Source organism: Gallinula chloropus (assembly GCF_964237585.1).
Source record: "Gallinula chloropus genome assembly, chromosome: 6".
Taxonomy (NCBI): domain Eukaryota; kingdom Metazoa; phylum Chordata; class Aves; order Gruiformes; family Rallidae; genus Gallinula; species Gallinula chloropus.
This window is the reverse complement of record NC_140091.1, coordinates 21,539,309-21,554,309: the sequence shown is the minus strand read 5'-3', so window position 1 is coordinate 21,554,309 and position 15,001 is coordinate 21,539,309. Positions and strand designations below refer to the sequence as shown.

At 50.6% G+C, this 15,001-nt stretch overlaps 1 protein-coding gene across 1 annotated transcript; it reads right to left on the bottom strand.

Annotated features, from left to right (window-relative positions):
- Window positions 1-240: 240 nt before the first annotated feature.
- TSEN15 (tRNA splicing endonuclease subunit 15) lies at window positions 241-13,999 on the bottom strand (the record flags this gene model as incomplete). Its single annotated transcript, XM_084265919.1, has 4 exons — window positions 241-557; window positions 11,757-11,892; window positions 13,065-13,146; window positions 13,865-13,999. 4 exons carry the CDS (start codon window positions 13,997-13,999, stop codon window positions 353-355), a joined length of 558 nt encoding a protein of 185 aa, XP_084122045.1. The 3' UTR covers window positions 241-352.
- Window positions 14,000-15,001: the final 1,002 nt, after the last annotated feature.

The following is a 15,001-nucleotide window of genomic DNA, read 5'->3' as shown; positions in this document are numbered from 1 at the left end:
AAGACACTCTGTAAACTACAAAGCCCTTGACTAAGGACCAGTACTGCTGCCAGAAACCCTAGGGGCTTAGCTCTCATCAATATTTACCCTATGGGCAAGGATGTGTTTGTTCAGTTATGCACCCGAATGGAGAGAGGCGAGATTAGCTCCGGACACATCTCACAAGTACTTTTATTAGTCAGAAGCGACCCGTCCCCCAGCACGTGACCCGCTCCACGTTTCAAACGGCAGGGCAGCTGCACGCGCCTCCCCTCTCCCCGAGCCCACGCTTGATATGCAGAAGGCAAGCTTCAGTTCCTGGATTTGTTTGGGTTTGAGGACAGTAGTTCAAGATAAAGTCTGTTTGCCTCAATCATTTGAAAAGCTTCTTTCTTTTCTTTCTCCACTGTTTATTGTCCGCATCTTCGGTATCGTCGGGAGGATCCGGTATTACAAAGCCATCAGTGGCTTTATAATAGACCACTGTGGAATCTGACTCAACTATGGCCAAGGTAACCGACAGCGGGGTGTCGGGATCATCTTGTGGGAGAGAAGCTTTCTTCATGATTTCTCTTATCCTGTAAGAGGAAACAGTCAGTTAGAAAGGAGTCTGCAACCACCCCATGATGGCTCAAAGTTAGGAGCACACCACTGATAGTTTTACCCAGCCTGGTTCTATTCTGCAACCGTGGGGTTCCTAAAGAAGGTAGAATATCTGTTCTAATAAAGCCTTGAAGAAGCAGCAAATTCAAACAGAGGCTCTCATGAAAACAAACCATGTTACAAACATCTCTGCTGGAAATGGCTCAATACAAGCTTCTAAGCTTCACTTAGGTGTACCACAGTGCACACGCCTTGACCATCCTTCAACTACTGCCACCACAGCATGGCAATCTTTAGTGATCTTGTTTTCATTAGAATTTTAAAAAAATAAATCTAATTGAAGAACCTACAGTGTGCAATTAGAGAACAAAATAATTGTGACTTGTTCCATTTGTAGAAAGAAAAGTCTTCCAGTCTCTGTGCTACAGTTCTCTGCTGGTCTGCAGAAGATCCAGGAACAGCAGCCAGGTTTCTTTACCTCCCCGTCTAGACTAGAAGCCACAAGACTAATGTTCTTCTTCAAGACAGCATAAATAATGTCTCCCTTAAAAATTCAAAACAAGGTTATGCAATTTTTCCTGCCCAGCTTATTTTAAGAACAACATGCCAGTTACTTTTCAGTTCAGAGCCTAGGGCAACATTGATTCCTGGAGTCCTGGTATTGCTGCTCCGACTGGGGAGCAAGTACCAAAGGAGTGCGGTGCCTGGGGGCAAGACAGCAGCACCCTCACAGCAGGGATTTCCACCAGAGCCTAAAGCTGAGGTTCAGGAGGCCTCATCCAGGATTGCCAGGATAGGTTATGCTCCAGGTCTGGGGAACAAAACAAAAAAGGGAAGACAAATCCCTCACCCCTCACTTCATATGCCCCTGAGATCTCGCTCCCCAGAACAACATGCGTCTCTGAAGCTGGGCACTGTAGCTGAAAAGAAAGCTCTAAATGCATCAGCTTTCAAACTTGAATCATCATCTGCCTTCTAAGCCTCTTTGATCCCTTAATAAAAGCCAAATGGGAAGTGGCAGAGAATAAGCAGCAGCCCGGAAAGCCTGCGCTGTTAAGCCTGTGACCCTCTGAAGTATCCATCTGTGCTCTGAACTGCTCATAATTCAACCTGGCTCAAGGCAGCAGCGCCTTCTCCTTCGCTTTCACTACTGGCCCGAGCATAATGCCAGGCAAGGCAATACAATGCAGTTAGCTACTCGCCTCTTGCAACAGAGATACCAGGGCTGCGAAAAGCCATACTCTGGTCCTCCTGCCACCAAGCATGTTTCATCACAAGAACAAATAGGCAGAGAGATACTGCCAGAAGAGAGGCACCTGCCAAAGAAGTGTGACAGCACTTCAAGCAGTGTGACAGCAATTTCTCAGTTCAACAGAGATCTGTGCATCTCCCTGGCTGGTGGCCCAGCCTCAGGGCCTGGCTGGGAACACTAGCTACACCGTGGGTGTTACGGAGAGTGGACACACAAGCCTGCCTTCCAGAGCTGTAGGCAATTCATGGCTGGAGGCGCTGGGCAGCCAGGAGGAAACACAGCCCGTTGCAAGCAACCCCTCAGATACCGCAGGGCTCTGCCTGGCTGTACAGTATGTGCTGAGGGAACTGCAGGGGTAGAAGCCAGCACCAGGGCTGGGGACTGAACACACAGCAGCAAAGCTCCTGCTGCTGCCAGCCCGAACCCTCCAGCACCCCCCCAGTGTCTCACGGTAGCTCTGGCGGGTGATGAGGGCCTGGGAAAGGATTCCAGATGTCCTTCCAAACATGCTACATGTGCACAGGGCAGGAATCCCCTTGTCACACCTCGGTAGCTCATGTCTGGAGGAAGCTCTGAGTAAGCTGTGAGTGACTAGGCCAGGCTCCTGGCAGAGACGCAGCAAGAAAAGAACTATCCATGGCTTTTAGGAAGCAGTGGCTATTCACATCTCTCTTCCTCCCAGGAAAGCGACAATAAGAAACCAAATAAAAAGAACACGGTTACCTGGGAGAGAGGTTTTGGGACCAAAAGAAACCAAACATATGCTGAGTGTGGACAGTGGCATATCTGGAAGCAGGCTCAGGCAGTGGCCTCTATTCACCTGTCAGCCAGGGCACAAGCCCTTCGTACTTTCTCTAGTAACTGTCACCATGTCTCTTCCTGGTCTGTTAGTGTGGGGATGTAACCAGTGAGGCCTCAGGTATGGATCTACCATCACTCATGTTTTCTTCTTATACTGTCAGGCACAAACATCTGAACCCCCATTTATTTCCCCCATTTAGCACTTGGCAGAGGCACCGTGATCCCAGAAGCAGCCAGGTCCTGACAACAGGGTAATGACATTTCTTCCCAGCCCTGACTCCCTTTTCAGAAGACTGAGCTTCAGGCTGGGCATGAAGATCTCAAAGACTCGCCACTGCCTCAGGATGATCCATTGACACTGCTGTCCACAGAACCCAATGCTTTCCACTACACATGGAGAATCAGCCTCTAGCACCATGAAGAACTGCAACTGCAAAATTCCTCTCTTCCACCTCTCCTCAACAGGGGCAGCCCAAAAAGCAGGGCAACCAGGCTGGGGAAGGGGCTGGATGGAAAACCTTCCAAGGACCAGCTGAGGGACTTCGGGGTGTTCAGCCTGGAGAAGAGAAGGCTGAGGGGAGACCTTATCACTGCCTATGCTGACCTGACAGGAGGGTGCAGAGAGATGGGCAATGGTCTCTTCAGCCAGGTGACAGGACAAGGGGGAATGGGCTCAAGCTGCACCAGGGCAGGGTCAGATCAGACATTAGGAAAAAGTTCTTCCCCGAAAGGGTTATTGGGCACTGGCACAGGCTGCCCAGGGAGGGGGCTGAGTCACCGACCCTGTGTGTGTTTAACAGGCAGGTAGATGAGGTGCTCAGGGATATGGTTTAGCACAGGACAGGAACAGTTGGAGTCGATGATCTTAAAGGTCTTTTCCAACCTGGTGGTTCTGTGATAACAAGAGCTCTGACTCACACGTAGCACAAGTAGCCATAACACAATGCAGCACAGCTGCAGATGAGCAAGAGGATATCTTTCCAAAGAATTTGGAATTCAGGAAGTCTGTATCAGACGCTTGTATTCCCTCTCCTCCCCTGAAGGCATCACTCTTAGCTCTGCATCCCAAACCTTCTCCACAGCAGCAGACATTTCAAAGGAGACAGAGAACATCTGGCTATGTGCAGATTTCACTGTACTTGCTACATGCCATGAACAGAAACATGAAATATTGTGGGAATAATATAGGGGTTTTTAATCCTTCTGATGTATCTAACACAATCTATGAAAAAGGAAAAACCCAAACAAGAAGAAGGGTCCTTGGCCTTCTGAAATCCAAAGGGATGCAAGAGTGACCTGCGAAACAAGGCAGTAAGGCTTTATTTCAAGAGATACAGCCCTCGTGGCTGCCTGCCCACCGCATACAACAGCTGCATTTGGTGACTAAAGTGAAGTCCCACACAAGAAGCCCATATGTAATACCTTCCCCCAGAGCTGTCTGACTCCACTAAGTTAATGGTGACAGACAAGCTCTGTGCTGCCCAGTACGCCTGCTACTCCACAGAAATGATGTCAGGTGTAACAGCAGGTTTACTGCAAGCATCAAACATTAGAAGCCTCTGGAACTGGGGGATTCATTACATCCAGCACTGTGGCACGATCCACCAACAGCCTTGATACCCTCCGCTCACCAGCACCCAACCTGTGACCCCACATGTCACACTCTGTGAGCACTGTTCCCAGTGGTACCATGGGGGCTGCAATGACTCTTGTTTTGGTTGCCCAGCCTTTATGGGCCACATTCCAACAGTGAAGCCCACAGAAGCGCCAGTGCCAAGCATCTGGCACGGGGTGGCTCCACCACTCTCCAGCAAAGCCTCTGTTGGAGGAGAGCACCATTTCACTTTGTGTCTCCTGAAGGACACCATGCAACACAACACTCAATTGCCTTAGGACACGTTCATTGAAGGCTCAGCCTTGTTCATTGCCTAGGACAAGCTCACCCACAGGCTTAGCCTGGCTAGCACGACTGGGGACAGTCAACCCTCAACATGCCACCTTCTCAATGACTTCTTGGTAAAAAAGGCAACCAGAGTGCCAGCAGAACACATGGAACAATCAAGCATGTGTGCTGCTGGGTGCAGTGGGAATTAAAATAGCCTGCAACCACTCCCTTCCCTTCTCTCCTCTTCCCCATGAAGAAAAGCCACTGAATATTCAAACAGGCAACACAGAAGCTTTTGTGGGGGAAACCAAAAAGGTACACTCCAAACTAAACCGCTGTGAAAGGGGACCACAGAGACACAGCAAGAAACCTTCCTTGGTGATTGTGCCCCTGTACTTGGCATTGGTGAGGCTGCACCTTGAGTGCTGGGTTCAGTTCTGGGCTCCTCACTACAAGAAGGACATCGAGGTCCTGGAGCAAGTCCAGAGAAGGGCAACCAGGCTGGGGAAGGGGCTGGAGGGAAAACCTTCTGACGAGCAGCTGAGGGAGCTGGGGGTGTTCAGCCTGGAGAAGAGGAGGCTGAGGGGAGACCTTATCACTGCCTACACTGACCTGACAGGAGGGTGCAGAGAGGTGGGTGATGGCCTCTTCAGCCAGGTGACAGGACGAGGGGGAATGGGCTCAAGCTGCACCAGGGCAGGGTCAGATCAGATATTAGGAAATGTTCTTCTCCAAAAGGGTTGTTGGGCACTGGCAAAGGCTGCCCAGGGAGGGGGCTGAGTCACCACCCCTGTGTGTGTTTAACAGGCAGGTAGATGAGGTGCTCGGGGATATGGTTTAGCACAGGACAGGAACAGTTGGACTTGATGATCTTAAAGGTCTTTTCCAATCTTGTGATTCTGTGAAGCTTTGTGTGAGTCCCACAAATAGAATAAGACTTAGTTATTTTTTAGGAAGAATTCTCACCTGACCAGGAGTTTTGGAACAGCTTGGAAACCCATCTCTAAAAGCTGACAGTGTCTGCGCACTCACTGCAAGCTAGGATCAGCTCCCATCAGGTCAAGTGCAAGTAGGATGAAGCCCTCAGCTTCACCTGGGAAGCAAAATCATGCTCACCTCACATTGCAGGAGATGAAAAGGATTTCATCTCCAGCACTGAAGGAGACTGTTATCCACAGTAAAGAGCCTTGCATTGCTAAAACTCTATGCATCAGAAGTAGGGCTCTAGAAATGGCTTTCTAGAGACCTACAAAGTACAATCAACAGGGATTGCTTTATTCTACCAAAGAGTTAGTCTAAGAACAGGTTTAAGATACTTAACATCACGCAAGGACCACCACAGCTACAGGAACAGCACTGTGAGTATCATCCTGCATCTGCCTTTACTGTTTCATTCTAACTAAATGTTAACGGTCAACTTCCCTGGTCTTCTTTGGCTCCCCGGTATAAAAAAGCCAGGGATCTCCTGGACAGAGTCCAGCGGAGGGCTTATGAAGGTGATTAAAGGCCTGGAGCATCCCCCCCTATGAGGAAAGGCTGAGTCACCTGGGGCTCTTCAGCCTGGAGAAAAGAAGCCTGAGAGGGGATCTGATCAGTGTTTATCAATAGCTGAAGGGTGGGACACAGGAGGACATGGCCAGCCTCTTCTCAGGGTCTGTGGGGACAGGACAAGGGGCGATGGCCTCAAGTTGGAGCACAGGGAGTTCTGCACCAATATGGGGAAGAACTTCTTCCGGGTGAGGGTGATGGAGTCCTGGGACAGGCTGCCCAGGGGTGTGTGGAGTCTCCTTCTCTGGAGACATTCCAGCCCCGTCTGGACGCCTCCCTGTGCAACCTGTCCTAGGGACCCTGCTTTGGCAGGGGGTTGGACCTGATGAGCTCTGGAGGTCCTTTCCAACCCCTGCAATTCTCTGATTCTACTCCTGTCGCAATTAATAGCTTAAAAATGAAAACCTAACAACAAACAAAAGAAAGAAATGCTTAAAATCAATCCAAAGAAAAGAAGGGAATTTTCCATCTTTCCTGCTCCTTAGTTTTTCATTAAAAAAAGCCCACTGCACTAGCCAGGCCTCCACCACACACCAGAAACCTGCACCAGCTTTCCCCACGGCCACTCCCAACACAAGATTGCTGTTGCCCTTTCTGCTCTGGAGAAAGAAACGGGGTTCTGACTGCTGAGCTTCAACCAACTCTAGCTCCAGGTTTCACTGGCTGCCCAGAAGCTGAAAAAGAACAGCATCACAAAGGAAAGAGAACACAGGCAGAAAGTTTTCCATTGAACAAAGGAGTATTTCAGCGCTGTGTCCCATGCGGGTGCCTCTGAGGAAACTCGGGAAGCTCGGACTAGTTTTATGGAGGTCGCATAGTGCTCCATTGAGCTGAAAAGGAACTGCTGCCTCCCCTACCATAAAAGCCAAGGGCTTTGAATCCGCCCTTTATGCTTGGATGAATAATTCATCGCAGGCTTGGCCAGCCCCAACAGCTCCCTCCCCTCCACGCAAGGCAGGGCTGGAGGCTCCACACAAGTTGGTCTCTGTCCCGCTCTCAGGATATCGTTACTGCGCGTGCACGGAGCCCACCATCGTACCAGGCTGGCTGAGACGGGCCCTGCGACGAGAGCACCGAGGCCCAGGAACCCTCCCACAAAGCCCAAGGCCTCGGGTTTAGCCAGCAGCGTGAAAAGGGCGCTGCACGGCTCGCCATCAGGAGTGCTGCTCCAGTCATTGCTGCCTGATTCATTTAGTGCCTTGAAACATCTGGGAAGGACGGGCAGTGGTGGGAAGTGCGAACGGACACCACTCTGTTCTGGGATTTGTTTCCAAACTAGAAGAACACAGGATGCTAGACCAAACTCGGTTTTTTTGGTATTGTGGGGGAGGAAAAGAACAAGTGCCTTGCTGGTCAGGAGAAAGGAACTGAAACCAAGGAATATGAAGTCCTTTTTTCCCATGGAAGTTGGAAAAAGAAAATAAGACAACTTCCATAAAAGGGAAGGATGGGAATTCAGCAAGTTCTACAAGATGCACCAACTACAGGATGTTCAATCATTGTACTGCATAACCAGCTCAGTTGTAGAAGCCTGTCCTGGTTCCATCTAAGATAGCCACGTAGGACTGGCTGGGGCTACACCGTGACACTTTAACTACTTCTGAACTACAAGTAAAGGGCTTGGTATGTAGACACCATTAATGCCATATTCAATGTGCAATCTACTCAATGCAGAAGAGTGGCTGACAAAACTGTGTAGAGGATGAAAGACAAGGAACGCACTCCCAGAGCGTTTGAAACACCAGTGCTTCTGACACACAAACCTGTTTCAGACTAGAGGAAGACCTGTTCCACAAATTCTTCCTGCAAGTATGAATTGCTGCTAGCTAAAGAGGTTGGTGGCCCTGCCTGTGGCAGGGGGTTGGGACTCTCTTAACCTTGGGGCCCCTTCCTACCCAGACCAGTCTGTGATTCTATGACTCTAAATTCACAGGCATGCAAACACAAGGTTCTCAGCCAGCTGCATGCACTTGAGACAGTGGCCCAAGACAGAGAGAAGATGCATCTTACTCTGCAGATCTTTACTTGCAGAAGATTCAGCAACCTTCATTGTAAGAGCAATGCACAGACAGCATGAAGCCACTTCTTCAACCGTACGAGACCACTGTTCGCATTGGTGGTCACTTTGCTCCACACCCCCTAATTTTGTGGTTTGGTGAGTTACCGTGCAGCTTTACACTGGCAGAGGGGCAGGACCATTGGCTGCCCTCAAGCTGTTTGTAGAAGCAGACAGCAAGCTCAGCAAGCAGAACAGTTTCTGCCGTAAGCGGTTAACTGTCATGCATAAATTGGACACAGTGAATCTCCTAACAGGGTAAAAAGCTGAGCAGATTATTTTTTGCAGGGCACATTTATCATTTGCTTAGGTGTCTTGCTTGTAATTTCCACAGCAACTTGACTACGGCTTTTTAAGGACACGCTCATCTGCATCAGCCAAGCAGGAATCTTCATGAGACACCTGGGACAGCAGAGCTTAGCCAAAGAGGCTTTGGGAAGGAGAACTTTAGGGAAGTGGTTGTGCCCCTGGACTTGGCATTGGTGAGGCTACACCTTGAGTGCTGTGTCCAGTTCTGGGCTCCTCACCATAAGGACACTGAGGTCCTGGAGCGTGTCCAGAGAAGGGCAACCAGCCTGGGGAAGGGGCTGGAGAGCAAACCTTCCGGGGAGCGGCTGAGGGAGCTGGGGGTGTTCAGCCTGGAGAAGAGGAGGCTGAGGGGAGACCTTATCACTGCCTACACTGACCTGACAGGAGGGTGTAGAGAGGTGGGCCATGGTCTCTTCAGCCAGGTGACAGGACGAGGGGGAATGGGCTCACGCTGCACCAGGGCAGGTGTGACGGAAAAGTTCTTCCCCAAAAGAGTTGTCAGGGCCTGGCACAGGCTGCCCAGGGAGGAGCTAAGTCACCACCCCTGGGTGTGTTTAACAGACAGGTAGATGAGGTGCTCAGGGATATGGGTTAGCACAGGACAGGAACGGTTGGACTTGATCTCAGAGGTCTTTTCCAACCCAGTGATGCTGCGAACCACCCTGGCAACTCCCACCCAGGCCTTACTGGTTAAGCAAGGAAACGCTGCCCATAAACACTGCCATTTGCCCACTGCTTTTGAAGTTAGCACATTTCCAGGCCCAGCAAAGGAGCCATGGAGCTAACACTGTCCTTCCTCTGTGAGGACAAACTAAGCCCCTCTCATCAGCAGTGACCTGCTAATGAAAGTCCAAGCACCCAACACACATGCATGCTCAATGACATAAACACGAGCATATAGCATCCTCCTGCCCAACCACATCTCAGGTATCAAGTACATACAAGCCATTAAATGGACTCACCAGTATTTCAGCCCAGTATTCAGCTCATTTTAGCGACAATCTGCTCTATGTAGTTGCTCTGTAGCAAAACCTAGTCCCAAACTGTGCCTTTAATCAATGTGATGCATTCACTCTTCTCTAACACACATCCTTCCAGGAATGGATTCCACCCGCGCCAGTGCCAGAAGCAGAGCAAACAGCATCACCACAGTACAAACAAATTCAGAGGCTCCAAATGAAAAGCTCCAATGAAACAGTAAAAGATAGGACATGCATGCAGCGTGATCACTCATGGTCATTAAAAGCCAGTTGGAACATACTTGCTGGAATTGATCCAGCACCAGGAATCAAAGTTTCCAACCTAGGTGGAAACCTACTACATTGAACAAGCGCAGCTACTCAGCACGTAGACGTGGTTTCTCAAAGATCCCCATTTGTGCTGCCTTCTTTCCCCCCCCCAAAAAAGTCTAGTTCAAACTGAAGAGCAACGTGTCCCTTCCACACACGTACGGTGCTTCTGGCAGAGAGGCCGAGTGATGCTCAGTGTTTCAGCCCACAAGGCCTCCCGTCGGTTTCCTCCGCAGTGGAGATGACGCTGTGTTTCTCTGTACGACCCAGCCCACAAGAGCCACTGACCGATACTTGCAAGCAGAAGACTTTTCAGCGAGCGGATAGCACATCAGTATCTAGTAATCACTTTTCCCCCCCCCTCACAAAGGAGTTTCTTTGGAAGACATCCTCTAGCAGGTGAGGATGTCTCTAGAATGAAGGTAGCAGCCTGTTTGCCAGAGATCTGTCATTTCTAAAAACCTACAGAAAACGTCAAAAGCAAAAGCCCATCGCATGTTGCTGCCCCCTGCGCAGGAGGAAACAGCAAACATGCAGCCCCGAGCACATGCTCCTACCAAGAGGAGGAACAGCAGAACCTGAGCAATGAACCCACCATATGGTGCAGCTGGAACAGTTCTGGGCTGCAGAGACATCACAGGGAAGAACAGCAAATACCAGCAAGAGAACCTGGAGGCCATTAAGAGCAAACCATCCTCTGTGTTTGAGGCCGCCCTACACCTCAAACGGTTAAAATACACTGTAAAATTACCAACACAGAATTTCTCTAGGCTGCAAATATCTGTAGTATCACCAAGTCACAGCTCTGTTGTCCTCTGCTTGAGAGCTGTTCAGTCTTGCACGCACAAGGAGAAGTCAAATCACAGCTCAAAGGACAGATACGTATCAGATTCTGGGTAAACAAGAGGAATTCCTGGTGTTGTGGGTTTGCCCCAGCCAAGAGCCGGGCACCACATGGGCACTCGCTCTCTAGGAGGGAATAGGGGGGAATTGGGGGAGGGAGGAAGAGAGGGAAAAGAAAACTAAAAAACCTAAATCTTGTGGGTTAGGATAAGGACAGTTTACTGGGATGGCAGAAAGAGATAGATAATAATAATAGAACTTTATAGCAAAATATATGAAACTGGTGATACAGGACGCAGTGTCTCACTGAACCGCACAGCTCAGAGCTGTCCCAAAACTGGACCATCCCCAAAACTGTGTGTCCTGGAGCTGAGTGTTCCTCCACCCACCAGCCCCCCTTTATGCTGAGCATGATGTAATTGGCATAGAATACCCTCTTTGGCCAGTTCAGGTCACCTGTCCCAGCTGTGTCCCCCCCAGCTCTCCGGGCACCCCCCCCTTCTCATTAGCAGGGAGCATGAACAACTGAAAAGTCCCTGACTACTGGGCAGCGACTAACCCATCCATGTGTGATCAGCACTGCTCATCCCAACTCCCAAACATGGCATTCCACCCACTGCTAGAAAGAAATTAACTCTATCCAGCCAAACCCAGGACTGTAGGCAAATTGTACTTTAAAAACAAAAAGCAAACCAAGCACACCATGCTTATCCCTAAGATTCAACAGCTAAGAAAAAAAAAAGGTTTATTCTCAGACAGGTCTGAGGGGATTTCTTTCCTCTCAGGTACCTTAAAGCTCAGTGACACAAAAAACACTGCTAGATTTCCCAGACTATGAAAAAGCAGCACAAGAACATTCAAAACATAAGCTGTGAAGGTCCTGTATTCTCACCTTGTCTCTCCAACACATACTCTGATATCCATTATTACCTTCCAGAGCACATGCAACTGTGAAATGTGGCGAAGCGTTTAGCAGCAGGAGTCGGGGGGAGAAGCAGAAACTGATGCAGTGTAGAAAATTAAAGAAACCTCAGCTCTGCATGTACATTCACAGCACCCAAAAATAACTCTGCTCACAGGCAGAGCCACCTCTTCCCTCTGATACACCTTTGATTCCTCCCCACTCCGAACCAAGTCAGCGGCACCCCTGTTCTTCATTCTGCCTTGTTGGTAACGCGACCACGTCCTCACCTCTCGTGGCTTAACAACACGTGCACAGGTACTGGCACCATCACCTGGAGGCTGTCCTGCTCTTTTTCACGAGCGTGTAAACACACCAGCTGCAGTTCTGCTACTCCGACGTGCTTCACTTCATGCCAGTTTCTCCCTAGAAAGGTTCATCATCAATGAGAAGGACCAGAACACAAACCACAAGTTGGAATCGTTAAAATATCAAAGGTGGCCTTTCAGTTAAAGTCTTGGGTTCTGTTTTCCCTTCCCCCTCCTCCCATGAGAGACAACTACCCCATCCAGCTGTCAAGCTCCCCTCCTGAGAAACAGTCCTGTTAAAGAAACCCAGGGGAGCAATGCTCCAGAGCTACGCTGCATGATGGTAAAGAGGGCTCTGTCCAACAGAGCTTTGTTTCCAAAAGGCAGAAAGAAGATAAAACCCAGGCAGCTTCAGTCACCTGTGGCATAAAATCCTAATCCCAATTTGGACTTTATCAGCACCCCAAACTGTGAAGGAGCAGGTCCTAAAAGCATCATTATTGACAATGCAGTTCTTCCCTTCTGCTTGAAAGGATGTCTAAAGGTTTTCATTGCAGAACTACAGGAGCCTTCTTTTAAAACCCATCCAAGGATTTCTCTCAGGGTGTAATGGTATCAGACACAGTGCTTTCTGGCCTGTAAATCCCTCTCTTCCCTGACCTTGAGAAGCACCAGCCTCCAAGAGATGTTACTTCTATAGGGCTGGCTGGCTGCCTATGCACAGTCCAGTTTCAATTAACCCAAAGTAGAATAACTGCAGGCAGTTGATAAATCACATAACTCTGCTCCATCCTCACATGACACCAAAAGACTACAGTGCATTTGTCCTAATTACTGCCACCAAACTTCAAAATCATCTTCTTTCCTATAGGAATCCTTGCCATTTCTGGAAAACAGCATCCTAATCTGCCACGTGCTAAATGGCAACCTCAGTGAAACACGATGATGCAGCAACCTTCACACTAACCTACAGATGAGGGCTCCACACATCTACTGAGCCTGTAACTTCATCTTTTGACATGTTTTTTTTTTCCCCCTGTCTTTGCCATGGAAGGCCTGTAATTGCTGGACAAAATGGATCCAGACCTTTGTAAAGGCACCAGGCAGGCACAGGATGGAAATCTTCAGTGCCAAAATACAGCTGTTTCTTAGGTAACCAGCACTGCATTCAGTTTTAAAAGGAACGCCAAGGACTTCAGCAGCAAAGGCCCTGCTAGTGCACAGATTCTCATAGCTCCTAAAGGTGAAGGCTTTGCTGAGATGTCTAACCCGCCACTTCATGGAATTTACCTTCTAAGAGGTCCAGGTATACCACGAATGCAGCATAGATTTGAGCAGCATCAGATATCTCGAGGGACATCATTTCTGTGAACTGAAACCCAAAACGTGAGGTCAGTGAAGGAAAGCAGAAGCTGTGTTAAGGACATGCAGACCAAACCTACAATCTGTACAGCCCTCCGAGCCCCAAGAACCCAGTTTTAAGGACAAATGGGGAATTAAACACCAGGGCTTGTTTCCCAACAGCACCTTAAGAGGCCTTTCCCCATCCCTTTCCCCTTAGGTGGGTGCCTGAGAAGCAACCCAAACACTCCAGCGAGGAAGAAGCCCTTTGTGAAGGGTTATGAATTTCACCTCTTCCTGTAACAGCCAAATCAACCCCCCCACCTGCCCAGCACGCTAAAAATTAAGATGCAGGCAGAGTTTAAGCCCTGGCTTCAGCACTCCCCCACAACCCCGAGGGCTGGCAGGCAGGGTCCCCCACAGAACGACACCCCTTCTCGGGGGGAGGGGGCAGGTTCACCCCATCGGCCCCTCGGCCTCGGGTCGCCCGCCGTTACGCCGAGGAGCTCCCAAAGCCACGCTGGGCTAAATCCTGTCAGGGACCGCGGGGGCAGGGAGGGAAAGCAGGACACCCCTCCTTCTCCTTCCCCTTCTTCCTTCCTTCCCTCCCTCCCTCCCTCGCCCGCTCCCCAGTGACCGAGGGGCCCCCGCTTCGGCCCCAACCCACACCCACGGTGCACGCCCGCAGCCCCTCAGCGCCCCAGCCGCCCAGGACCGCGGAACCGGCCGCTTCCCGCGCACAGGCCTACCGTGGGGTGCGTCGCCATCCAGTTGCCGCCGGCACCCCCCGCCCAGCCCTCCTGCCCCGCCGACCCCCGGCCGCCCGCCGCGCCAGCCCCGGCCGCGCCACAGCCCCCCTCCTCTGGGCCGGCCGCCGGCTCCATGCTCTCCTTCAGTGTAGCGCGGCTTCGCTCCGGGTGGCACCACGCAGCCCGGCACTCCCCCCGGCAGCCGCGGCAGCGCCGCTCCCGTTCCGCCTCCGCGCCGTTCCCCCCCGCTCGAACCCAGCCGAGCCGAGGCTTTCCCTTCGCAGCCAGCAGCGCTGCATTAAACCCTAGCCGCGGCCAGGACGTTATAATATTGTATTTATATATATCTATGTATATACCACTAATGGCGAGGGTGTGTTTCTCGTGGAGGCCGGTGGGTGTCAGCCCACCGTCCCCCCCGCGCTGGCAGCAGGGAGCCCACAGAAGCTGCCCTGACCGCTGCCGAGGCCCGGTGGGTGTGAGGCGGCCAAGGAAGCGGTGCGGGGCCTGAGAAGAGACCTGTCAGAGGAACGAAGCGGGGTTTATAACCCAGGCACGCATTCCAGCCTGCCTGGGCTTTATGGTGATGCTCACGGAAGACAGGGAGCACCCTAGCAACACTGGAGTTTTGTCTTTCCTGTGCACAGGTGCTGCACAGACAGGCACCAGAGGACTGTCTGTAGTTCCCTCAAGCCACCCCCTTCCTGGACACCCTCTGAGAAAGGTGGGTCCATGGAGGGAACCCTGGGAAGTCAGTGCGGGAAGATGGAGGTCGCCAGGGCAAGCGGCCATCTTGGCGTTGCTGGAGAGCATCCACCTGAAAGGTGGAAGGTTTTAATCTCAGGGGGAAGAAGGGCTGATAATCGTGGGGGAAACTAACCACAGATGAACAGAACAAAACCTAATCTGAGCCAAAGTCCCCTTGGAAAGAGAAAGAAATGCCTTGAGGGAAGGTATGAAGGGCAAGGAGCAAACTAGAAATCATACTAACGTATGATATCCAGAGCTTCTGTGGACGGGTGAAGAGCCTTAGATCCAAGGTATTGTTATTAAAAACATTGTGGATTGCTCTATTTAGAAATATCTCCAACTTGTATTCCAAGTAGGCTTTGCTGAATGCAGAGTGTCCAGGTTTGG